The sequence below is a fragment of the Apteryx mantelli genome, chromosome 3 (assembly GCF_036417845.1).
Source record: "Apteryx mantelli isolate bAptMan1 chromosome 3, bAptMan1.hap1, whole genome shotgun sequence".
NCBI classification, from domain to species: domain Eukaryota; kingdom Metazoa; phylum Chordata; class Aves; order Apterygiformes; family Apterygidae; genus Apteryx; species Apteryx mantelli.
Genome location: NC_089980.1, coordinates 55996768 through 56023032, shown reverse-complemented (window position 1 = coordinate 56023032; position 26265 = coordinate 55996768). Strand labels below are relative to the sequence as shown.

At 43.5% G+C, this 26265-nt stretch overlaps 1 protein-coding gene across 2 annotated transcripts; it reads right to left on the bottom strand.

Annotated features, from left to right (window-relative positions):
* Positions 1–469: 469 nt before the first annotated feature.
* On the bottom strand, positions 470–17340 carry AGT (angiotensinogen). 2 transcript variants are annotated; one of them, XM_013946107.2, is made up of 5 exons: positions 17281–17340; positions 11820–12642; positions 7119–7383; positions 6282–6426; positions 470–5432 (listed from the first exon to the last, which is right to left on the bottom strand). In XM_013946107.2, exons 2-5 carry the CDS (start codon positions 12613–12615, stop codon positions 5241–5243), a joined length of 1398 nt encoding a protein of 465 aa, XP_013801561.1. In that variant the 5' UTR covers positions 12616–12642; positions 17281–17340; the 3' UTR covers positions 470–5240. The 2 variants fall into 2 exon arrangements, with proteins under 2 accessions (XP_013801561.1, XP_013801560.1); XM_013946106.2 differs by lacking the exon at positions 17281–17340 and adding an exon at positions 17237–17277.
* Between the last annotated feature and the right edge of the window lie 8925 nt (positions 17341–26265).

Here is a 26265-nt window from a genome sequence, read left to right as displayed (position 1 = left end):
TATAATATACCAGCTGTTACTTTCAGGCTATCTGTTTTCCATCAAACTAGAGCTTAATTTACTAAACTAGAATTTAAACAGAGTTGGCATGATTCTGATTTGTATTATATTATCTATTACAATTCAGGAGAGTATTTTTCCTAAATACATGTAGGATTTTCATGACTTTTAAAATTCTAATGCATCAGTGCTAGCTGCTTCAATACAAGGTGCATCTTTATATAGCCAGGAAATTGAAAAGTGTTATTAGGGTTTTAGGTGGTAGATGGATTAACAAAGGGCTGTCTTTATCTTAGAGCAACTTGCAAGGTTAGACACTCACTTATGTTAGGGACAGATAAGTCTAGGGAGAATAATAAATGAATTTGAGGATTTTAACTGAGAGAACGTGTCCTGCATGAGTAAAGGAATATATATATTTATATATATATATATTTTTTTTCCCCTATAAAAATTTCTGGCACTGGAATTCAAGTTCTAGTTCATGTTTGTTAGTTAGCAAGACACACTTCTTTCTAAAAATGTTTAGAGAGCTCAGGCCTTAAAGGTGAAAGTTGGAGATGATCCATATCTTCTCAGCAGTTAGATAATGAGTGGGTAGCACATGGCTGTTATGTAGCACTGCAGTTGTAGTCAGCAAACCTTTCACAGCATTAAAGCTTTTATTCCTCACTGTTGGAGATTTACCATATTTTAGTTGAAAAGATGCAATTATGTGATCAGTGTGCTTGAAGCAAGTAGGATAGGTGATTATTACAGACTTTTCTAAATTCAATTTTATAAAAGCGGAGGGATGAGGGGGAAGTATTATCACTACAATTATGTTAACTCTTCTCAGATTCAGTCTGAGTAATGGAGAGCAGAATTTGGCTCTTATAATTTGCTTAGCATCTCTCCATACATGGCACGATACACAGTTGAGAGAGCATCCAGATTTATTGCTGAAGAAACAAACAGCTAAGTGAACCCACTGTTGGATGTCAGATGTATTCTGTTTTGTCTCATTCAGGGGTGTGGAGATCCGCAGCCAGGCAAGGGCTCAACTGCACAGTACTGAATGAACATAACTCTTACTACTTATGCACAAGAAGTTTGTTCTCCTGTCTGTATTATATTTCTCCAAGCTTCTAATAGATGAACCTAGAAAGCTTGGTGTCTGCACATGTGATATCATTTGCTTTTAAGACTCAAGAACAGAGCCCTTGTCCCAGTACTAGCTACTGTTGTTTTCAGCAATGTTTTCTTACTTATGAAAGTGAATGTGTACACTGTAGTCTTAGATCAAGGTTGCAAATGCATTGTTTAACTACTTACTTTGGAAGGTGTGTATCTATGAATTTAAACTTCTGTGACAGCTGTCATGAGAGTTGCATATCAAGAGGTCTGTCCATACTAGTGATTGTAGGGAAAATAGCTTTGTATCCTTCAAAATCAGGGAAGAGCATGCAATCTGTGTACCAAACCAAAAAAAAAGCATGAAAAGGCTACTTGCCTTTTGATTTTTTGCACATGGTTTCCCAGGTCGTCTTGCAATAATAAAACTTCCAACTTGTCATCATCAGCTTGCTAAGTTTACAGGCTCAGTTCCATTCTTCTTCCACTGAAGACTAGCTTTAATTTCAGGATAGGAAATTACATTGTATAACAAATGAAAAATTATGTGAGTAGCCATATGAGGGCTGTAAACGTTTACATCGCTGTTTTTATGTCAGCTCTCCTAGTTTTTGTTGTCATTGTTTGCTTAAAGAATAGCATTTCATTTTCTTTCAGTGGAATAAGATGTTAATAAAGAAAAATGTGCAATACTTCTGTTGAAGAAGAGCACAGATGTGAATTTACTTTGTCTGTAGTAAAATGGATTTTAGCATTTTCAAATAGTATGCATCAACTGGGAAGAGAGGATCTAGCATTTAAGTGGGCTCTAATAGAGGCGTCTTCTGCTTCTCATCCTTATTCTTCTATCCTTTGGAATTTTTTTGCAGAAGCAGAAATCACTTAACGAGTGATACAGATCTTGTGCCTTCTCTTCTTTCCTTCTGAGACTTTTAGAAAATTTACCTTTCTAAATTTGGAAGGAATTTTTTTTTTTTAAGAAGTTTTATATTATAGCATTGAGTTGTGGAAGAGTGGTGGGATGGTTTCTCTAAAATGGTGATTGGGTGCTCAAGTTTACAGGCTTCACTAAAAGTAGACCAGACCACTTGATTTAAGCTTGTTATCTAAATATAACTAACTAAATGTATATTTAGCTGGACAACTCAGTGTGGAGGAATACTCATTGAATCTTCCATCAACAGTTACCATATTTTTGTGCTTTAACTGGGAGGGATAAGGAAGCAAACTGACTAGATTTTTATAAGCTTATATCAGTATTATTCTTCACCTGTGTTCAGTGAGTAACTGCTTTGTTTTGCTGAAACTTAACAAGCTTGTCCTTCATATTTTTGTTTTCCTTCTCCAAGTTTCCTATCTGTTAGAGAATGATTTCAGATGCTTTATTCAGGAGACCTTGAAGAGTCACAGACTGCAGCTGAGAGCTTGCCCTGCTCGCTAAGCTTCCGGCACGCCTCAGGCAGGGCGTTACTGTCCCCTGCTGAGGAATTTGGTGGCACTGAGGGAGGCCATAAACATTCCTTACATTTGAGTAGCAATTTCTTTGCATCCAAATTCTGATGGGCAAACAGAAAGCTGGAAAGACTATACATGGCAATAACATAAAAGTTACTGAGAAGTGGCAGACCTGTAAGTTGGTGTTAATTGTGCTTCTGTGGTTTTTAATATTCAGTTACATACTATAAAGTACTAGTGTGGAAGTTGCCAAGGGAGCATCTATACTAACACATTCCAGTTTATATAAAGAGAACGAGAGCTTTTGTTCAAACTGTCAGCCCAGCAAATCCATTCATGGGTTTGAAAGTCAATCTGAGCTCTTCTTGGCTTCTTCATTGACACCTGTACTAAGGATTCTGCAACTAGAACTTGGGCATCAAGAAAATTGGTACCTAAGGAAGAAAAAAATGTTTCTATTACAACTTCCTTGATTCCAGATTGAAGAGTAAAATGCAGTAAAAATTTTAGGCATAAAACTGTGTCAGGAACAAATCTCAAAAGAATATATATTGTTGGGGAAAGGAGGAGATTCAGCATTTTTGAATATTTGAACATTGGGTTTATATTGCTTATCCTTTTGATGCTACGGTACATGCTCCAGCACTTCCTTCTTCCCAGTTCTTGCTCTGGCCAGTGTATCCCTCTCTCCAGGGTGCCAGTGGGCAGGTGCTTTCCACCACAAAGTTTCTTTTCTGCAAAGTGGCTTGGGGATTTTTTTGTTTGTTTTGTTGGGGTGTTTTGTTTTGTTTTGTTTTCTCCTGTAATCACTGAGCAGGGCATGAAGTCCTCTAGCAGCATGCAGTGCCCACCTAAAAATAATGCCATTTTGCCCCAAAACTTACCAGCGGCATGGCCAGAAGCTCTGTTTCATTATTATCTGTCTTCATTGTAAAAATGGAAAAATCTAAAATTTTATTTGTGGCTAATGCCACTGATGTTGCCTTCTGACTCTTATTCATAAATAGAATAATTTTTAAGTTAATATGACATGTATGAACACTTGGAAGCTGCCTCTTTTGCACTTAAAGCTGTATTGTTAGCTGTCTTGCATGATTTGCAATTTATATTGTATAAAACATGAATCTGACTTAAAGCAAATTTCAAAAGCTGGAACAAGGAATCTAGTTATACATAAACTCAACTGTGTTAAAGCAATTTGTGAGTAGTTTTATTTGCATTTTTCCTGTTCTGCACATTTACAGTTAAACTGCCTCTGTGTACAACAACCACAATATGTAGATGTTAGAGCATCTAGAATACGTACAGTATAATCAGATAAACAGATAGGTGCTACATCATAACCTTTGAAATCCTAGTATTCCCAGGAGTGGGTTGTGCTATTCATTCTTTTCCATTGAGGTGGATGGATCTGTCATGGATCTACATCACTGATAGGAGGCTACCGGTATTAGTGATTTTGAGTTGGTTAGAAATTTGGGCTACTATGGATGACCATGAGCTACCATACCAAAGAGGTTTGCAATTACTGTCTGAATGCCATCATCACTAAAGACAAGTCTAGAAAGGTGGGCGGAAATCCTTGCTCCATTGAAATCAAAGGCAAAGCTCCCATAGGCTTTCCTAGTATCAAGATTTCACTCCCAGTTCTTCTCTTCCTGGTTCAAAATCCAAGTCTGATAATCTGTTGTTCCAGTTTAAAATTTTAAGCATTTATGACTAAGAATAGGATTGGACCTTGGAAGCCCTTTTTACTCATGTAGTGGCACACCTGTCATTAGTACAGATAACTCCAATAATGCTATTTTTTAAGAACACGTGACTTGGATGTGTTAAGGATTTCAAGTCCAGGCTCTAACCAGTAATGTTCTTTTTCATTATAAGGCTGTAATAAATGCTTACAAAGTAATGAAATGGTGTTGAAATAGTAGGCCTTTTTTTTTTCTAAAAAAGGAAAAAAAAAATCTATCGGGGTATAGATACTCCATTGCAGTTCATATTGCTACTGAGCCCTATTTTTAGCTTTTCCATAGAGTTAAATAGGCATATCTATTTAGGCTACAGAAAGAAGAAACTTTCTACGAATGTGTTTTCACTTCCAAGGCAAAATCTTTTCTCACTGGGACAGGTAAAGCCTGCCCATGCTGTTGGCAGCATTTTAAAGGAAAATGTTGCTGAGTAAGCTAGAAATCTTTGTTGATAACTGTAAAAGTTTCTCTGTACCTTAAAATGGGGTCTCTCCTGCAAAGTTGACCAAACTAAAAATTAAAAGTGACCTCTTAAGGAATAAAGAGGTCCTTTTTTTTTGTACCTTTCTGTAGTAAATGCTGCTTGCCCTTCATAGAACTTTAAAAAATAAAGTCAGTGTCTTGCTGACTACTGTTTTGTACTCACTGCCTTAAAAAAGAAACTAGGGAGAGAAAGTGGGAAGAGGGAAAGAAGAGAAGATGGAGAAAGTTTGAGTCATCTCATTTTAAATAGGTGAAAAAAGAAGGAATGTTGCAGACAATTTTGTAGCTTTTAAGAAGCTATATTTCAAATACTATCTGCTTTGTCTTAAAGCTAAGTACTCAACAAGATCATAAAAATAGCTGATAAATACAAAAAAGGTGATGGGAAACAGGGTATGCATCATTTATTTCCCCCTCGCCCACCCTTTTCAGTGCTTGCATTTAAACGCTGCTCAGTGGGTTTGTTACTCTGCCTAGGAAAAGCATTGCTTTAGACTTCCCTTCAAAAACAGCTAAAAGGAATGGCTTGTTCAGCGTTACTTCCAGAAGCACCAAATCTTCCTTTTGTGTTGCAGGGTCTTCTGGTTGATCTGCTCCATCACTGCTGAGTTTGAAAAGTACTTTATTTATTACCTGTAAAGCAAATGTGTGAGTGAGTCTGGAGTCATCAGGGCACAATAGTGAAGTTATGAATGAAAGTATAAGTAAATGAAAAAAACACATGAAGTAACCAGTAACTTAGATCAGCTGTAACCACACATAAGATACAATTGGTGGATGTTTATATAAGACCTTGAGGTATTTGTTCCGGAACACATGAAAAAGCTCTGTAACTGCTTGTGCACTTGGGCTGCATAAAATCTTGGTATCCTTGAAGCCCCTGACAGAGCTTCCAAGGTAGGATACCTTCTAAAAACTAAAAAAGTAAAGGCACTGAAATTACTCTTTCAGAATATAATTTTCCTTCTTTTTATGAAAGACAGTCCCCCTTCTTTAAGTTTCCCCTTCTTCCTCTTGTGACTGAATGTTTGAACTTATCTTCAGGTGAGGTAGTGTGCTGCACTTATTTCTGTATTTGCAATTTCTGGGAATAGTCTTAAAGTGATTGTGGGTTATACCAAACTGCCTAATAACTGCAGCCTCCACCACCTTCTCCAAATGTGGCACTTTGAATCATTTGAGCTGTTTGGTAACGAAGTTTGTACAGAACCTAGCACACACACACCTCAAACTTCACTATTGCATTGCAAGTTATGTTTCCTGTAGTGATGAAATTTGGAGAGTTTAAGGCAAACCTGTTTCTGCTGACAGGTTAATCTAAAAAGTCGTCGCTACCATTTGGTCATTTTGAAAGTCTTATACTGATCATGTGTTCCACATGGTTCTTACTGTTTTGATTTAGGTAAATTTATACAGCTAAATAGCCAAAAATTAGGCAGGAGGGATATATATATTTTTTAATGCTAGTGATAGGTACTGTACCTTTCCAACAGTGAGATTGGCATCACTTATTTTACTGAGATCTGCGTCCTTCCCCAGCAATGTAGCCAGTTTCATATCTGCAAGAAGTTCCTGAAGATCAGAGCTGCCTTCTATTGTTAACTCTGGCAAAGTTAATTTAATTTGTCTGAAGAAAAGAGAGAGACAGACAGACAAGCGAGTGAGTATTCACTGGTATAAAGTGTGGTGGTTGGGCAATCCTGCTGAGTGAGCATTTGAAGAGTATCTGGAAGAGGTGCTCCGTATGAGAACTGAGACAGCTGCCAGGTGTGTGTGGACTTTGCTTTACTCTTTCAAAGTGGGAAATCACCCTAAGTCTGCCTCTGGGTACACCATTAAACCCAAAATGATCCCATGTAAGGGTCTTCAGTTGTCAGCTGTAGAAAAGTACTTGCTTATTACCCTGAAATATTAGCAGATAAAATGCTGGTCCTACTGAAGTCAAGCTCCGCTGGGGTGAAACTGTCAAAATCAGAACCAGGCGTTGCCATACACTAAGGAAAGGACCAAACGAGGATCCGAGATTGTGACTTGACAACTTGCGCAGTTACCCAGGGTAGGTTGAATACAGCTTCAGGAGCTTTCATTGTGCATCTGAACATGAGCTGGGCTGAGGGAGGGAAAGCTTGTAAAAATTTCTTCTGCTAGTGTTATGGCATTCCTGGGTTCTCCATGCATTTGTGTTTGTGCTAGACGTTACACCTTCCTTGGGGCAGGATCCATCTATTGCCAAAGAGCAAGAACCAGGCAGGCTCGCGCTATAGATCCAGCCTGTTTTATTCATTCCTATGGGAGGGCGTTTGTGTGTCTGAACCATACCTTGGTGACAAATCCTGAAGCCAGGCAGAGGATTGCAAAGGAAGCTCAGCTTCTATCTTGTCCAGGTCGTTGCCATCAATGGGCTGCATCAGCACTAGCAGAGCGTTCTTGCTGACGGGAGCTTCAATCACAGCGAAGGTCTTGCTGGTGTCAGTTTTGTACTTGAATGTCCCTGTCACTGACATCCCAGACACCAAGACCTTTGTGTTCGAATCAACCCAGAATTCATGAGGCTCTTTCAGCCGCAAGGCCTTCTTAACACTGACTGAAAAACAGATGGAGAAGTAGTAATTGATTCTCCTCTTTCTTCCTTTTCCCTCCCCTGCTCTTAACAATTACATATGTTTGTTCAACACACTGTGCATTAGACAAGGTTTGTGTGTGTAAATCATGTTTAGCTACTTAAACATACATATCCTGCCTTTTAAGTACCCTCTGATGGTATCAGGTAGAGGTTGATCCAAGGTCCAAACAAACATCAGACTGCTACCAGAGCTGCTGTGTTTCCACCAACCTTGTGACCTTTCCTGAACACAGTATTTCTGCTTGCTAGGTTGCTTACCTCCTCCGAGGCTACCAAATGGTTCCTGGTTTGTTTTTAGGTCTGTGTGGAAGGTCTGTTTGGGTTTCCATGGCCAGCGCCGCAGGGACAGCCCTTGCTGCAGGGATGCCCTTAGGCAGGGGGAGCCCGCTGCAGAGGCAGCTGGGAGGCATGTGCAAGGACAGCTACAGCGAGCTCTCCGCCAAGCCTCGCCTCAGGTGTTCTTAAGAACCAAAGCAAAGAGGTAAGCCGTAAGCATCATACTGAGGTGTCAGTTGGGCCAAGAAGGTTGAAAGGACATGTCTGAACACTTTCTAAACCTTAATATAAATTTCTTACCCAGTTCACAAATATAGGAAGCCTTGCTCTCATCTGCTGCTGCTTCTGCGCAGCTTTGCATTTCAACAGGTTATCTGCCCATTGCCATAGATCAATGCTGCTGCCCAGTTAGGCAGATACTCCTGTTGATATTAAAGAAACTAGTGCCATCAGTGAGAAGGGCAGAGATCAGAAATCTTGAAACTGCTCTTTCATGGAAAGGAATTAGGAAAACAGATTTATGTGTTGGAGTAAAGAAAGTAACTCCCTGCATTAAAGTAATATTGGTGTAAAATAGGACTTGACCTAGGTGTACTGTTAACCAATCTATTCTCTAATAAATCCAAATAAATCCTGGGCCCTAAAACATTTAATACATAATAAATTGTTGCATGAAGAAACTCTTGCCCCTTAGGTGACCTTGCGTAAAAAGAGCATTTAGGCACTTTCGCTTAGTACACTAACTTCACCAAAAAGAAGCAGCAGGTAGGAATGTGAAAGGTGTAAGCCAAGCAACAAGAAATAGCGAAGTATAGTTGTTCACTTTTCTCTCATCTTACTAGAACAAGGGATATAAGCTGAAAGCAGAAAGGAGTCATTTTCACAGCATCTGTATAACCTGCAGAACTTATTGGCACAGGATAGCAGAAGCTGAGATTGTAACAAAGATAAAAGGAAAAAAGAATTGGGCATTCAGATAGCTAAACATATAAGGTTGTGATAGTAACTATTTTTAAATAATCTTGGAAAGAATATGAAGAATCTTAGCGAGAAATAAACCAACATCTAATTATTTAGAAGGCAGCAGGTTAGCTGATAGGCTGCTTATTGATATTTCCTTCCCCTTTTTCTCCGAAGTAGCACTGCCCTCTATCAGCCATGGATGCTTGGATTTGCTCCAGGCTGTCCTTATATTGTTATTAAGTAAAAGGAGCTCTCCAGAAAGAGTTGACTCAAAGGACCAGAAAGCTAATTGCCTCTGGAACGTTAAATGCAAATGTTCGTGCAGAAAGGCTGCTATCTGAAGCAAGAATGGTGCTTGGGAATGTCACAGTCTAGTTGTATGTTGTTTTGTTAAATGCTGCCAGTGGGAAAAAAATCACTGGTTTGGCAAATAAATGAGCCAAGCAGATAAAACTGTTTCTTCAGCAGTACTGTTTTAATTATTTATTGGCAATAGTGCACTTAGATCTGATTATGCAAAATGTCAAAGCTCTGCTATTGTCTGTGGGACTGAGTTCATTAATATCAGGCCAGTCGTGAACCACCATAAATCAGTATTGCTGTGTTGAGAGAAATGGCTCCCATCAGCCTTTTGCCAGGTGAGGATCTGGATGCCTCAGCCGTGTTTTTCTCTGCCAGGCGTTCCACATAATGCTATGATGCGAAGGGAGTGACTGGGAGCTGAGCATGCACTCTCCTGAAAGTGCTGCAAAAGCAGTCAGTAGTCTTAATACGACAACTGGTCTCTGTTCCTTGCAGCAGTTTTTAGGACATAGAAGAGAGCTATTTATCAGAGAAACCCTGCTTTTCCCTCAAACACCTGGAATGCAAAACAAAGAAATTCAAAGATGATGAACACCCCTTCTATAAAAAGTGCTAGCTGTCACTGGAAGAAACGTGTTATGGCACTGAATTCTCTTGGAGTAGGACACAGTCACTACGGGGCTGAGGAACATTTTGTGAGCCACATCAGAGCAGGGAAAAAAGCTTGTATCTAAAAAAAAAAAGAAAGTTGACGGAAAGGAAATAAAAATCGTGGAAGCTGTCAGTCACAGGGTGAAGAGGTAGCCTGAGAGCCTGGGAGAGTACAGGAGTACTTTAGAGTACTGCCTTTGGAGGACAGGAAAGAAACATGGGACCTCTCTGCTTCAGATAATGTTCTCCATGTTCTGTAATACAGTTTTTATGCCAGTCTGACAACCTTAATGAGATCTCACTTTTAGTGGAAAGTTATGACTTTTGGGGTAGTAATAATAATAATAATAAAAGGCAAAAAGCACCCCACCTCATTTCTAGGTAAAACTGAAGTTTTTCAAGGTTATATTTATTTGAAAAGCAGCCTAAAGCAGGTGAGGGAATTAAGATTCTGCAGTCTCACTGTGCTATATCATCCATTTTCATTTGTTCATTTGTAATTATTTTGCAACTTTAAAAAAAGTCTGCTTCTTTAATAGTAATAATATTTCATGATCATTAGATTTCTAAATGTAGTCCCTGCTTAGCATCCAGTTTGCAAATGTGACAATTGTGCGCAAGCAAACAAGTGAGACTATTGCAATATTTAATCTTTGTTTTTGCTGTTTTTTATCAATTCTATGACTATAGCTAATATCTTATGTGCATATGTAATGTGTTCCAGAGCAAAGTAATATATTTTTTCCTTCCTGAATTTAAAGGGGCAGGATGTGGAGCTTGCAAGCACCAGCTCTCATGGTTGCCCCTCCATAACCAAACAGCAAAGCAAATGCTGAAGTCCATCTCCAGTGTTCATTAGAAAATAGTTGTTTATCTGATTCATTCATCCTTGAGCCAATTTTTTCCAGCCCGCACATGGAGACTGCATCTCAGCAGGCATCCTCTGGAGAGAGCAGAGGAAATAGCACTGACCCAGTGACTCAGACCCTCAAACATGTGCTTCTAAACTAATAAAATAACAAGTTTCCAATACAGAACAAGAGGAAGAAATTGCTCTGCTAAAGGAAAAGTCTGCTCTTGCAACAATGCGCAGCTTTGTACAAGGTTAAAATGCAAGAAATGCTTTTACAGTGCCATCTGTATGCTTGACTGTACACTGATGAAGAGAAAGCTGAGGTGCTTGGTCCCAGTACTCACACCTTTCACCCAAGGGTCTCGGATCAGTTTATAAGCATGATGGATCTTCAGCGGACAGCACCCATCAAAGGCAAAGAAAATCTGATCTCCACTTTACAAGTGGAAAAATGAAGGCCCAAAGCATTTCATGAGCTCCACCTTTAGCAGTAGATGCCTGCTTAGACACTTATGTCTCACTGGAAGTCTTCTGAAATTTAGTCATTGGTATGCAGGCTGCCATAAAGCTGCAACCTCTGGTATTGTGTTCAGTTGCTAAGATGTCGAAAAGCTCAGAAGAGGAGGCTCAATGGTAGTACGGGGGCTTATCTGGGCCAGCAGCATGGAACAGCCCTAGGCAATTAAGGAATTGCCTTAAGTCTTCTCATTTTGGGTATTCTCCCAGCTGGCAGCTTGCTCAGTTGCTTCCCGAGCCCAAAGTTGCCTCTGGACTTCTGTGTTTAATAGTGACTAGAGGAGCCATGTCTTTGACTTTTCTTTTTCTTTTTTAGCCTTTTTTTGAATCTGTACATCTGGCCTGCACAATAGCCCGTGACACACAGTCCCCTCTGAAACCATATGTTGTGTGAAAAGGTATTTCCTTTTGTTTATTTTAAACCTACTTTCTGACGACTTTTTCTAGAAGCCCCTCACAATTCTTTCTTCTTTTTTGATAAGAAATACTGCATAATCCTCTCATCCTTTGCTTCCTAGCTGAGGCTAATTTCTCTGACGCAGTGTCTGTCTGCCTCCTCTCCGTTGCCCTGGTGGGGCGCTGGTGAGGTGAGGAGAGCAGGCGCATGGCAGGACCGGCAGCAAAGCAGGCAGCACCTGGGTATGTGGTGCTACACCTCTGGCACTGCACCTTTTCCTCTCACTGCAGGCCAGGCTCGACCTTGCCTCCTCCCCAGGAACAGAGCCCAGCCCAGCGCAGCAGCATGGGGTTGTTAAATGGGATGAATGGTGGAAACAGGGGTGTTACCTGCCCTCCACGCAGTTTGCCTCTGAAACAAGCCCTTGCTGTTTCTTACCTGCCAAGTGAACGTCCACTGCAAACAGCAGGTTGGTGGCTGGATCAAGGTCTGTCAGTAAGTGCTTGCTTTGGCCCCTGCTTTTGGCCTCCACGAAGGTGTTTATCTGTTTTGCTGCCTCACCTGGGTTTGTAAAATTGACAGCTTGGACGTAGAACACGTCAGCAGAGGGGACCAGGTCATGCACAAATGATTCGAACAAAGGCACCCCAGGTGCAGAGAACAGGTAGAGCGTCTTAGAAAAGAGCAGCTCCTTGTCCCCGTTGTTGACCAGGAGGCTTTCGATAGTCCTCAGGGTTGAAAGGACTTTGTGTCCATCCACTCTGGAGGTGCAGTCGGGGTCTCCAGAGGGAGCAACAAATCCCAGCAAACCCTGCAAATCAATTGCTGTCTGGTTTGACGCACCTAGGTAGAAGGACAGCAACAAGCCATAGATACTGTTTGGGGACAGGAGGAGGTTTTGGCCCCTCTGTGCTTCCCTCAGCTCACTGTAAAACCGCACACTGAGGACGTACACAAAGTCCTTCAGGTAGCTCAGTTTCTGCCTCCTGGTGATGCTCAAGTTCCTGGTTTCCAGCTTGACTTTGTTGTTCAGGTCATCTTCATAGGCAGGTGTGGTTTGGGACTCGATCGAGATGGGGACAAATGTCTTCTTTCCCTCTTGGACCAAGTTCTCCAGCTCCTCGCAGGTACTCTTGTTAAAAGAAAACAAATTGAAGGGGTGGACGTAAACGCGATCATAAGCCACTGCTGTGAGGCACGTGAACAAACAGACAAGACTTGCTGCCAGCTTCATGTTGAAAAACCACCTCCACAGTGTCTGCTAAAGAAAAGGAAGGAAGATTGATTAGCTTGTTATAAATATTGTTTCTTTTACTCTTATGGGGTGGTGTTAGTGTTGCGTTGGAGTTACAGAGGTGAAAATTGCTGTATTTAGTGCTGGTCTGACTCTGCTCCCTGAAAAGTCCAGGGTGAAATGGCCACCAGTTTCAGTGGCAGCAAGTGGGAAAAATGCTAGCCAGAGATTAGACTGCATTACCCACAGGAATACTCTAAAGATTCAGGCCCTGGAAACATTATAGTCATGCACTTGGACCAGTTAGGCTTGCTAATGAGAGTGTATTAGTTCTGGCAAAACACTATAATAATGCAGCTATATTGCTCCCGAGACCTAGTCAGAGCTACCTCTGCACATTGCTACACCAAGTCTTGGTGACACATGGTTGGGCTAAGGGGTCTGCCTGTTGTTATGTGGGAAATGGGTTGGGAAACCAGGTGTCTTAAGGTCCAGCCACTGAGCCATCCTGCTTTGTATGTCTAGGCAACATAACATTTGGCACTAACAAAGCATTTTGTGTTTCCATAGCCCAGTGCAAGCATTCATTCTTACTGTATTGCTGAAACGGATGCTACTAGGAAAACATGCGCAAGGCCTCCTTATGCAAATATACCAACACTAAAATCTTGAGAAGGGCTCTAAACCACTCAATGTCATGTCTGTCTCACCAACACTTCCATTTACATAGGGTGGAAGTGTCTGGGTTTAAATCCAGCATTCAAGGCCTGACACCTTCCCAGCCTGATTGTTAATGTACAACCATATTCATTTCACTGAAGGATCTCCAAGTGTTTTATGACTAATAATACTCCAGTTTGTGGTATCACCACTATCTTGCAAATACAAAAATTGAGATGCACAGATGTTTGGTAATTAGATATATACCTTGCCAAGTACATATGCATATCAATGTGCACATCTACATTCCCAGATTGTAGGCTGGTATCTAACAGGATTGTTTGCAAAACAGGATTGTTTGTTGTTGTGATGGCCCCTCAGGATGTCTGAATGTCTTCCTAGCTAGTGCCTGCAGGTCGGACCCTCAATGATTTGCTCCACACAGACACGGGGGGAAGACTTGCTGCAGAGCTCAAGTTCCAGTCCCATGTCTTCACCCAAGGTTTGCTCTTCCCTGTTAACTCCCATCCCATCCTCTAAAATAGCATGTAAGCAGTGGCAGTCACTGCTGCTGTCCCTTCTGCTCCCTTCCTCTATCTCTCTTTGCCTCACAGCAACTAGTGCACATAGCATGCTCCCAGCCCAGGTCCTGCAGCTGGGGACGTGCAGTACTGCAGGGCTTCCACGTTGCTTACAACCGGTTAAAAAATACCGTAGAAGGTGTTCTTCCAAATTTCTCTTCATACTTAACCCAGCCACCATGCTAGTGCATTTCCACTCTACTCTCCTCTGTGTTTTCCAGACTGGGCCAGGCTCAGGAAAAGAAACAAAAAAGCCAGGAATTGGAGGCACTGTCCTTCCCTCCCTGTTCTTCTCTATCATGATCCTGGGTCTCTGAAGCCCTCCTTAATCTTTCCTGTAGCAGCAATGGGAAAGACTGTGCCATCTGCTCTAGCAGCAAAACTATGGCTGTGTCATTAGGCACAACTGATGCCTGGAGTTTGCTTTTCTACCACAGCCAGAGCCATGACGTTAACTCCTTTCTCATGAACAGAAGCAGCAAGAGGGACAGTTCTCACTGCCGGCATTTATACTAAGTCAGATCTGTGGAGAGGAAACATTGTATTCCCCAAAGGAGTCAGCCCAGAGCCTTTCACAAAAGCATGAAATCTTGAGTTGAAAAATTGACATTCAAAGCAAAACCAATAAGCGTGCTTACTAGCCTCTGTCCTTGTCTGAATCTCCCCCTCGGACGACAGGCAGGCTTCTCTCAGCACCTTTTTGCTCTTGGAGAGCTGTGTTGTGATCACAGGTGGATTTATGCCCTTTCCAAAGGGAGGGCCCTTTCTGAACGTCTCCAGTGGCACTGCACGAAGCCGCTTTGCGCCACAAGCTGGGAGGCTGAAAGGAGTTAGATCATGCCAGATAGGACCCGATGAAACCTGAGTGTGGCTTAACACTGGATTCATAGAAGAGTCTACAGATCAATACACAACCTTTAACCAGACCAGGTACATTTGGATAGTCTGCAGTTAAACATTTACTAAGATGGACACAGACTATTATGCAGAAAAAAATTATTCTAGGACTAGAAAATAACTCAGTCCATTTTATGTCAGAGTCAAAAAAATGCACATTTCCTTGCACCTGCATTTTATTGTACTGTCAGATCAGATTTTTCTCTTTTGGATAAATTGCCTTTAATCTCTAACTTGCAGCTTGTGAACCCATGAGTAAATGGGATATGTACTCCCATGCAGAGTGAAATGATCAAGTTCTCAGTTTCTAGCCTTTCTTTCCCTCTTGACCTATCCAGAAGCTCAAAAGTTTGTTTGTTTTCCTTTTAAAAACAAAATGTGTTGAAAAGGACAGGATTAAAGCTAGATGGATTAGGTTGCCAGATCCCAATCCCATTCTCCACAGGGAATTTACCCCTCCCAATCTCAGTTTCTCAGATCCTAGGAAGTCCAATTATTGTTATGCATAAGGGGTGGGATTCAGAGGTCTTTCTGCTGCTTTTGAAATGATCCTCTGATTTTGCCGTGCCACTTCTTCCTCTTTAAGCAATTAAACAGCAAACCAAACTGGGGCTGCCGCAGTTGGATTAAAGTTAGTCCCATTTACTGCCCTCAATATAGTTAGTGGTTAAAATCCCAAGACTCTAACAGGAATAAGACTGAACTAACAACCGTACCCTGATTTTAGAGGGCCAGTCAGGCATGGTTGGTCCTGTGATGCCCAGGTGCATGAAGACTTCGAGGAGAGAGCCAGGAGCAAGGCACAGGACAGGCTGCTCAGCGTGTGTGGGCAGGCGGAGGCAGGCATGCCGGCAGCACAGCAGGCGGAGGCAGCTGTGCCTTGCCATGCCCAGTGCTCTGCACAGCCCCGCGGGCTGGGGAAGGTGTCGCACAGGGCTGGGGTGACTAACAGCAACCGGCTTGTGCTGCCAGAAGCAGAGAAGGGATGGAAAACTTCTGCCTCTGCAGCCTGATCTTCATTTAAACAACTTGATTACCTTAGCTGTAATGAGGTCTATAAGCAGCTTTGAGTATGGGCCCATATGACATGCCATCATGCGCATGAGGCCTAAGTAAACTGCTTGAGATATTTAAGGTGTTTTCTCCTCTTCCTGCCTGAGCATCCCAACCCAAGAAGCATTCAGCAAAGGAGCAGTCCCCGAGCACTTGTACAACCTGCAGATGGCTATGAAAGGCATACAGCTGCCAGGCTCATGAGTTTGCTGTGAACGATAAGTGCGGGAAGGGGAAATCATGTAACCTGCAGCCACTGCATTTTCTTCCTTAAATCATTGTGCCTTTACGCATGATTCTGAAATGCTGCCGTAGGCTTGCAGCCGCCCTGCGGCCCCACCACCAGCCCCGCAGCAGCCCCCACAGTGCTCCCAGCTCAGCCGGGAGCGGGAGGCAGCTGCCTCATCGCTCCCGGGTGGTACTCTGGCAGCTCCATCACACAAAGAAAGCTTTGAGTTGAAAGTCCTCAGGCTTTTGGCCGAGTTGATCTTTTTTGCTTTCTAGTGTGTATGGGCTCAGGTCTATTTTCTTCAACAAAAAGTTGTCAGTAACTTTGGGAGCGCAGGGATCATTGTTTCTTGGGTTTTTTTTGTTTTTTTCCCAAACTCCATCAATAAAATCGTTGAATTAAAACACTCAACATTCTCTGGAAAACAGTTTCACCAGCAAATTTTCAGCTTTTGCGCTGCTCACAGTCCCCGTACAGGGGCCAGCAGCATGCAAGAAATGCTGGCGCTGTGGCGCTGCGGGCAAGCAAGGCAGTGGCAGCTGTACCACTTTTGCCACTGCACTGCTCCTGCTTTATGTCACAGGAAATCTGGCTCGACTCGGCAATGAATTAGAAGCTTTGCTTTCAGCTGACGTTTGTGTCTTTGTACAAAGCTCAGACACAAAATCTGCTGGTCATTTACGCTCGCTCAATTAACATTCCCTGACAAAGGTGCATCAGGCACTGGTGTGCTTCTTAGATCTTTGTATTTTATCTTTTCGCACTTGCCCTCTGGCTGCACACACGTTGCTACACCTGGGAGCATATTTCATCCTAGTATGACTTAATTACAGTCAGTTTTTTGTTTTACTTCTGAGCCATTTTTAAGCCAGGGTGCACAAGCATCATTCTAATTGCTAAATGTGGACTCTTTTATCAGGCTTTTTTTCCCCCTCCCCCCCAATAGAGTTGGGTTGCCATGGTTTTAGGAATGAGCATGTGCTTAAAGATAGAGCTCCCGCTTCCGAAGAACGCGAGTCTCTCCCTGCCTTCAGCTGGCGTGTCCGAGGATTCGGCGCCCCAAGGCGAGCTCGGTCAGAGACACCGTGCCAGGCAAGACGGGGGCGGAAAGCTTTGCCGCCGCTGCAGGAGGTGAAAGCAAGACCTCTCCGAAAGGCACCGCCTGCCCCAGCAGAGCCCGCGGCACACGCGTGACCCTCACCTCGCCACAGCCACCGCAACGGCACGAGGAAACACGCCTCAAACCTGCTTTTCAGGGAAGACGTTCGCGCTCTGCTTCTCCCCCACTCTCTGATTTCGGGAGGTGACCGGGGTTTCCCTTTTAAACCCGCGGTTACGTAAGCGGAGCCCCGGCCCCCGGCCCCCAGGCGCTGCCCTGGTTTCTGTTCAAAACGCTCCTCTGTTCTCCCTGTTTGTTATTCACGGCGGCGGTTCCCCCTCCAGAGAGGGAGCACAGAGAGGCTGAAAAACCCGTCTCATCGGCACTGCGGTTGTTGTTTCCCTCGCATCCTCGCCGCCCATCTCCTTCGCGCTATGGAAATTAAATCCGTTTGTCAGACAGGCTTGCTCTCCTCAAGCACGAATGGGCACTCACTGGCGCCCGAGGAAAATTTCTCAGTGTTACTGCTGCTAGCGTTACTTTATGTAAACACTGTCAAGTATGCTTCATAAATTTTAACCCTGGCGGAGGAACACTAATCTTAAAGCTAGCGGTGAATAATTAGATCTTGAATGGAAAAATGCTTTGGTCCAAGCTTGAATATCAATTGATCGGCAAGCAGGCTCTCCTCTTCCTGCTGAGCACTATGTCTCTGCTCTGTCGAAAAGGGTTTTCATTGATCCAGATAGTTCTGGGAAAGGCAGTATAAAATTCAGCACTTTGTGTAGAGACAATAGTAAATATTTTATTCTGTTCTGTTCAGTTCATTTTCCAGTCTTCCTGAATTTTGCTCTGAGATCTGAATTCAAAGGGGCCAGGCATATTACTGTGACGATGCCCTTGTCTCCTGTGAAATTATGCCAGGAAGTTTCTGCGGATGGAGAATAATAAATTACTTCACTCGCTGATTCAGCCCACACACAGTGCTGGAAACCTTAACACAGGCTCTTCATGGATTGAACTGGCATCTTTAACCTACGTAGATTGTGAACCTGCATATGTCCAACTCCGACATAATAGTCTGTACATAGTCATACCTCATTAGTTACTAGACTTGAGGATTTCTTTTTTCTAAGACCAAAAGTACCTTCAGGGAGAAGTAGGCATGAACAGTCCATTTATACAGCCTGTGGATTTAATTTGGTAATTGCAAACCTTTATTCCCCAGCAATATCCGTAACTGTTCCCCTTCTCTTTTGTTTTGCGAATGGAAGACAACATGAGATCCAGACACGGCACCCAAAGGAGAGGACAAACAGGCACTGCGAAAAGGACTGGAAAACAAGGAGAAGGAGGATGCCTGTGTGGGAGTATCTGACAAAAGGGAGACAGGGAATGTCACTTCATCAGCAGTTGCAGTGGTTGCTGCAGCTACGGCAGGCAGTGGTGAAGCTGGAAGGCAGACCACTTGTGAGACACACAAGGAAAACTTTCTAGAGCAGCCAAGAGCTTAAGCAGACCCAGGGTCTTCAGTCTGGAAAAGTGGCCACCGAGATGGGGAGTATAACCATAAAATGATAAATAGCACAAAGGTGGCAAACAGGATGTCCTTACTCACTTTTTTTTTCACAATGCCAGGATCAGTGAGTACCTAGTAAATTATCAGGCAGTACATTTAAATAATAATAAATGCTCTTTCTCATATATAAACCATGGAAGTCATTGCCACAGGATGCTGCAGAGACCAAAAGTATTAATTAGTACAAAAAGAGATTAAATGAAATCACAGAAGGTACAGCCATCATGGTTACAGAACATGATGGTCCAAATGTGACTGCTATCTCAGGAAAGCCCCAGACAACTGATTGTCTTGAACCTGAGCTTGATCCATATCACAGCTCTTATGGTCCTCCTCAAGGGCTTGGCTTCACCCCGTGATGGAAATCGTGATGTCTGAGCTAAGGCCAGGTTAAGCTGGCTCATCCTATGGCACAAACTGGAAACCTGACTTCAATAGAGCTATCACAGGGAAACGTCACAGCTAGCAAACCAGCCCTCAGCTGTGGTGTTGCTGTACTGTGCTCCTTTGCACAGTGCATTTAGGAACAATGGAAAAATTGAAAAACTTTCAAAAATTGTGGGTAGGCTCTTAATTTTAATCAGCCACTTTCAATTTCTTTTCTCTCCTACTCAAGATACATGTACTAAACCGGTGGTACCAGGGTCTGAAATTTGTCTGTTCATCTCCTGCTAGGCCTTTGCTCTCTGTTCTCACTTCTGCAGCACACAAAGTACTCAGTGACTTCTTCCAGAGCAAATAAATTGGGAAGAGGGGGTACAGAGCTCATGTTGTGTCAAGCAGGTTCCTGTACAGTACTAAACCAGTTTCCCCTCTCCCTGTGAGAACTGTGGCAAGCTGCCCTGGGCCTGATTTTCTTTTGTTTACTTGTGCTATCTTTGGTGGGGAAAGGCTGGGCAAAGTAATTTTTTGAACTGTTTTAATGTAACTTTGATAAGGAATGGCTTTGTATGTGGTTTTTATTTTTCTCATGTTTTCTCTGTACACCTGACTTCTGCCCTTGTTGGGTGGAAAGACTTTTCCATAAAAGTAGCTGGTAAACAGGAGGGATGTAATCAGTTCTTGCCCAATTTTTGTGTAAAGAGGATTGCAAAAAAGCTCTTAAATAATAGTGTTCAAAGTACAAATGGTGAAAGAGAGAGATTATTGGGCATCTCTGCTTCTGCAGCAGGTTCTCACGGTGAGGAACGATGGAGAAATTTCTAAGGGCGCAGGTGCAGAACCCAAGGACCACATGCACCCAGGCTAACCCTAGGGTCAAATTTGCAGAGTGAAACTGAGCCAAAGCCGTGCTTGGCTTTTCCCTCGGGGTGAAGTTACATGGCACATGCCATGCTAGGCTAGCAGTCCACTGCCACCAAGCTGGAGGTCCCTCTGCCCCATGCTCAGCTCAGCCCTTGTGCTGTCCTGGCCCTTGCCGAGCCGAGCGCCAGCTGGTGACCAGCTCTGGTGTGCACCGAGGCTCCGCTCTCAGCTTGTCTCTGAAAACTCAGAAATGTGCTGTTCCTCACAGGGGCAGACCAGGGTGACGTCGGGAGGGGGTACGGTCAGCCTCCCACTTTCTCACGCCTCTGGCACAGCGTGGGCCATGCTGGCTCTCCCACAGCCAGCAGGGTTGATGGAGGCCAGAGGCTGGACTCATTTCGTAGAAACATGGCTGGGCACCCAACTAACTATGCTTATGGCACTGTGATCCTGCCCTTGTACACAGAAAGGCTCTTTGAGGCAGAGCCCACAGCTGAGGTGCCATGGCCATGCCAGACGCTACTGTAGGCATCAGCTCCGGCTTTGCTGTGAATGGTCCGTGATGGACCATGCTGGTCCTAGCCTGGTCGCCAACCTTCCCTGCAGGAAAGAGAGCAGCAGGGAGAGCACAAGGCAAGAGCAAAACCATTTTTGTTGTTTTTTGTTACTGCTGCTGTTCCTTTTTCCTGTGATTTGCAGCAGCAGGTACAGGCCTTAGTCAACATAAACCCCCTCGCATAAGACCTGTTACCATCACAGGCACTATCCTGCAGGGCTCATCCCTGAGGATGTCAGACAGACAAGAACAAGCTGCTGGGGGGGGTTGGGGGGGGGGGAGAAGCACTAATGACTTTTGCATAAAATGGAGTTAATTCAGCAGGCTGAGGGAGAGCCGCACCCTAGCACAGGAAGGCACATTTGGGCCATATCTCTCTGGGCAATCATTTGCTGAGTGATAGTTTGGTCTGGTCTCGATGGGGCAAGCAGGAGTGCTTCCAGTATGCAGAATGTGGAAAGCTTCTCCATGAATATTTCCCCCTGAGGGAGGCCTTTGCATTGGTCATAGCATATCTATGCAGCGCATCTAATGATTTATTACCTGCAAATGAGCTTATATTAACACTATCATCTTACTTTGTTCCAGCTTATAATTACATTTGGTTTGATAAGGCTTCTGTTTGCACGCCCTGAGTATACAGATTTCTTTAAATTTTTGTAAACCTTTTTTTCCTCTCCCAATGAAAGATGCAATTTTTAATCACATTTTAAGAATGATCCATGCACAGTGTGCACATGTACATACATGCATGACTGCACATTTTTTGTGTGGACAAAGGATCTCAAAATACTTTAGGGAGTATAATGGTTATAATGGCACTCAATATTAGATTTGGGTCCTTCATTGAGGCAACTGTGGTACCTGTGCAGAGTAAGAGGTAATCTCTGCCCAAAGAATTTACAGGGCAAGTAGCCAGGACAGAGTGAGTCTGCTCAAAAAGAGAAAACAGACACAAAGAGATGAAGTGATTTACACACAGTAGATTGGTAACATCTCAAGGACAAGAATACATATTTCTTGACTCTCAGCCCAGTGTGAATACCTCAGACGAGTCTTTTTTGAGAGTTGCAAGGCAGGGGAGCGGGGATGGCTGTGCCTGTACAGTCTGGTCCCTGGGTCAAAGTGGCGGGGCAAGCTTTGTTTTGAGAGCTGATCCATTTTTTGCGATATTCTCCTGCTGGATGCCTTTGCACCAGGAAGGCATTTTGCACTTTCTCCGCATTTCCCAGCTGGTCAGCCGCTGAAGTCTTCAAGCTGTTCCCCCAAGACAAGTGAGGACAGCAGCCTGGCGACTGCTGTCCATGATAGGCCACAATATTCGGTTCCAAAAGGCTTCACCACCAAATATCCCCCTCCCTTGAACACTGCAAGGTTGATGCATTATGCTCAGTGAAGATTTACTCACTGAGGATCATCTAAGTGAGACCTTGGGAGGCTAAGCTTTGCTTGCTCTACTGGGATTTTGAAGGTCTCCTTACACTTTTTGATCCTGAGACAAATTGTTCATGGGGCACCATGCAAGGTAGTTGTGGTCTTCTAGCCTGGAAAAGGCTGCAATTTAGTGAAATTAAAAGCAGAGCCCTAGAAAGATGTTTGGGAAGCTGGGATATCCCTATGCCCTTGGGCAAGTGCGGGTTCCCCTTCATCTTCTCCTCAGCCTCCCTCTAGCCACCTCCATCCCTCCCCTCTGCCCACAGCTGCTTGTCCCCAGTGGGTAAGTAGCAGGGCTCATATTTTGGCTGCTATTCATTGTTCCTCTGAGAAGAGTATCATCTGTGGCGGTTTTCACTTTCACCCTGTCTCACTCAAGGAGCAGTTTTATGTGTATACGGCCTGGACAGTTCATCAGTGAGAAACAGACTGGCTCCTTCTCTGTTGCAGTGGTGAAGAGCTTCTTCCAATATGAGGCATCTTAGCTGCCGAAAGGCAGCTCCCATGCGAACAGCCAGCAACAGGGGCAATGCTGCAACTTTCTTGGGCCGGCAGAAACCTTTTTCACCGCTCCAAGTATAATCTATGTTACAGAAAAGACAGAAGGTTTTGGAGACCTGAGACAAGGATGTGGCTTTCAGATCTGCTTTAATTTGAAGGGTGCATAACTCCCAACAGCAAAACTGTTGGCCTCATTGGACTCCCTCCCACTTTTGGATTCTGATAGAAAGATGCAAAGATGTTAGAAAACAGATAGCATGAACCATGCAGCATTACATTAATGCTGCCCAGGCTGCTAAAGCTTATTTAGTCTCTCTCCTTGGAGCTGCAATGTGCCAGTAACTGCATCACAGCTCTTCCAGGACTAGCTCCAGTAACTCTGTGTAAAAGTGGGAACCAAATTCCCATGCGAATGTCTATGGTGGTCTGTTTGCATGTCTGAAGTCTGCAAAAGAAGGAAAACAAATTAAAGAAAAGAGCTGATCCAGCACATTGCAGAACTGCATGGATTTCTGTGGCTTCCTCTCTTCTTAGGCAAAGGTGCCTCCGTGTGGAGGGCTTCCACATCTCAGCTACGCACACCATAGGAGCCGTGTTTAACACCATTATTTGTGGCTGTAGGGCCAATAACATTTGGAAATGTCATTGCTTCACTTTACATTATTAAACCAGTAATTCTGAGAGCAAGAGAAGGCAAAGCTTAAATTTTTACCCACCAGTGGATTTTTTTTTTTACAGGAAATAAGGACAGACCTTGTAAGTTTTTGAGGTTTCAAAGGTAAATAGCAAAAGCCCGTCCTCTTACAAATCAGAATTTTGTGTGCTTTTGTTTTTAGTTGATCATTTTTAAGAAAAATGCATAAATGTTTGCTGCAGTTTAGGGTCCATCTTATTTTATCTTACTTTATTTTTCCCCCTTTTCAATATTAAGCATAAGGGCATGAAATAACATTTTAGCTTACTGCTTAAGCTAGGGAACAGTAATTTCAACCTAGCATATTCTTAGTGAGAAAAGAATAAAAATTGCCTCCTGCTCCTGGTCAGGATGCTGAAACACACACTAACGAAAGCCTCTGAAAACCATAAGCGCCCCAAAGAGCTCAGTGAGTGCTCTTGCAGCCATTCTCCCAGGTAAATCTGAGTTCCCACAGGGGTTTCCTCTGATTTGGGGGTTTGAAGGCATGCTGCAGTTTGGCTCTTCCCCTACACTGCTCCTTGGTGTTTCGCAGTCCAAAAAAAAAGAATGAAAATAATCTTAAGAGCACCCTTATGTTTGTAAAATGACCCTTCCTCCAGATAAATGAATTAATGCAGCAGTGTATACATTACTCTGACAAGAGCCTGCAATAACAGCTCTGGAAACTGTTCCTGTTTGTGTTGGTAAAGCATTTAGTTGGTTGTCTAATAATGATATTTCAGTTGCCAGCACACACACTGTTGTAATTGCTTACTGAAGCATACAGGAAGGCATGTTTCATATTTCTTTTTGGGTGCACAGAAGAGCAGAATAGCCTGTCAGGCCATGCTGAGTGGAAAGGGGACACACACACACACACGCACATGCACACACACCCCCATCAGGCTGGGCAGCGATCGCTCGCAGCACCCCAAATCAGGGTGATGACTCAGCAGCTGCCCCCACTCACCCCAGGTGCACCTAGCCAATGCCGGCATGCCATAGCTCAAGGCTCAGCCATGGGCAGTGACGGCAAAGCCGCAGGCAGTGTGAACATGGATTACTTCTAAGACTACATTTGAGATTGACACCTCTTTAGGGCAAGAACCTTTGCTATTATGCAACACAATGAAACCAGCCAGGCAGGCTGTGGCCTCCAGTCATTATCACTATGCAAAATGCTACATGATAATGAGCATTCACTGTAATTTTGACTTCCTCTTTTGGATGAAATTTTGATACCTTCCAGTTTCTTCAAGATGTTTTTCTTTGATCAGCTCAGGGCAGGATTTTCAAAGGGCACTTTTAAAACTTCTCCTCTTGATTTCCAGTACCTTTTTTCTCATTGTCCTCCACCATTTTTCACAAGGCCGTCCATGACATATAGTAGGTCAATCTAGTCCTCAGGCCTGGCTTTCAATCCCAGCACAACCCTTAAAGCCCTGCATGGCCTTTCTCACTTCCCCTCCTTCCAGCTCACTTCTGCCTCTAGAACTGAGAAAGAGAAGGATGCTCCAATCCCTTTGTAGAGAAACACCAGAGAAAGTTCAAAGTATTACCTTATTGTTGGAAGCCCAAAAGAGTCCTTAAAAAAAAAAAGGCACCCCAACCTGAGTTCAATTTCATCTGGTCCCAGTTGTTGTTAGAGCATTATAACACGTCCCTGGTTTGCAAAGACATGTGCAAGAGCATGTGCAAACCCTGCCAGGAACAGAGCAGAGGGCTGCAAGCCCCTGGGTGAGGTCCCATGGTCAGCACTGAGCCAAAGTAATGGAAACTATAAGAAACAGCATGGCTTCATGTGACTGTGACTACAGCATTTGGATTCAAATCAATGCAAAATTCAGAAGATGCCAACCAGTGTGAAATGAGACTAATCTTAGAGACAGGACAAACATGTCTTATACCACTTCATACAAATTCAGAGGAGGACTGAAGGACAGAGAGCTGCTGAGTTTCACAGATGGACATGACCCGAGCCCACGTAATAGCACCTATCCATAAATCTTTGCAAATATAGGAAGAGCTATAAAGGGACCAGGACGAAAACCATTGATGTCTCAAATCCCTGGAGAAAGGGCACAAAATGAAATCAGCTAGCTGAAACAATCAGTTAGAGAAGGACAATCACACTGAAGGGATTAGCTGGAAGGCAACAAGTACTGGAGAACTGGGGATCAGTCAGGTCAAAGGATAAACCCTCCATGACAGTGCATGAGTTTTAATGACAGCAGGGCTATGAAAGACTTAATCAGGTTGCTGTCATTTGAGTAACCAACTTTAAATCCTGAATGACCAGGGTCTGTCTGATGTTGATGGGGGAGGAATTACATAAGTGTGACTAAGAAGAGCACATGCCAGATGTTGGCAGGTGTGGCCTGAAAGTCAGAGCTGTAGCATGAATCTTAAGCAGGAGGCCAAGGAAAAGTGGGAATAATAATTTCCCAGATCAGGCCTTTTGGGCTCCCTTTATGTCACCTTGAATTACAACTGGTGAGAGAGAGAATAAGAATCTCCCTCAGATAAAAAGCAGCTAAACCCACAGAGAAACAAATCAGACCTTTTTTGCCTCTTCTACAAAAAGGAGAAGATCCAAAGAAGTCTGACCTGATGATGTTGATGATAGAAAAAGAATTGAAAGAAATGACTCCATTTGAGCACCACTTGTGTGTCACAAGAACATAGCAAGATGCATTAGGGAGAGAAAACACTCCAAAAACTCTGGAGAAAAGGAGCAAATACCACTTTAGGGGCAAAAGAGAAAGCAAAATCTCCAGACTCCATTCCCTGACTGCAGGTCAGTGGTTCCCAAGCAGTGCATGTCACACAGCACTTGTCCATGGGCTCCACAAGCTGCCTACACCCATGGTGTGAGCACTCCTCATCTTTAGCCAGTAAATTGCATCATTTGTTATGTATGGTCCTAACCTGGGAGAGCAAGGCCTGCAGGAGCCATAAGGCCCCCAAACCCCTGCTGATCGTGGGCAGAGATGGATGTTCCTCAGCAAAGAAAGCAGACCTGGGAAAAATGAATCAGCAGCAAGCATGTCTGAGGCTCTCTGCTCTCAGCAAAGGTCACTCACCTGAAACATCTCAGATAGAGCCACCACTTCTTCAGTGCAATACCCACATGGTGGCCC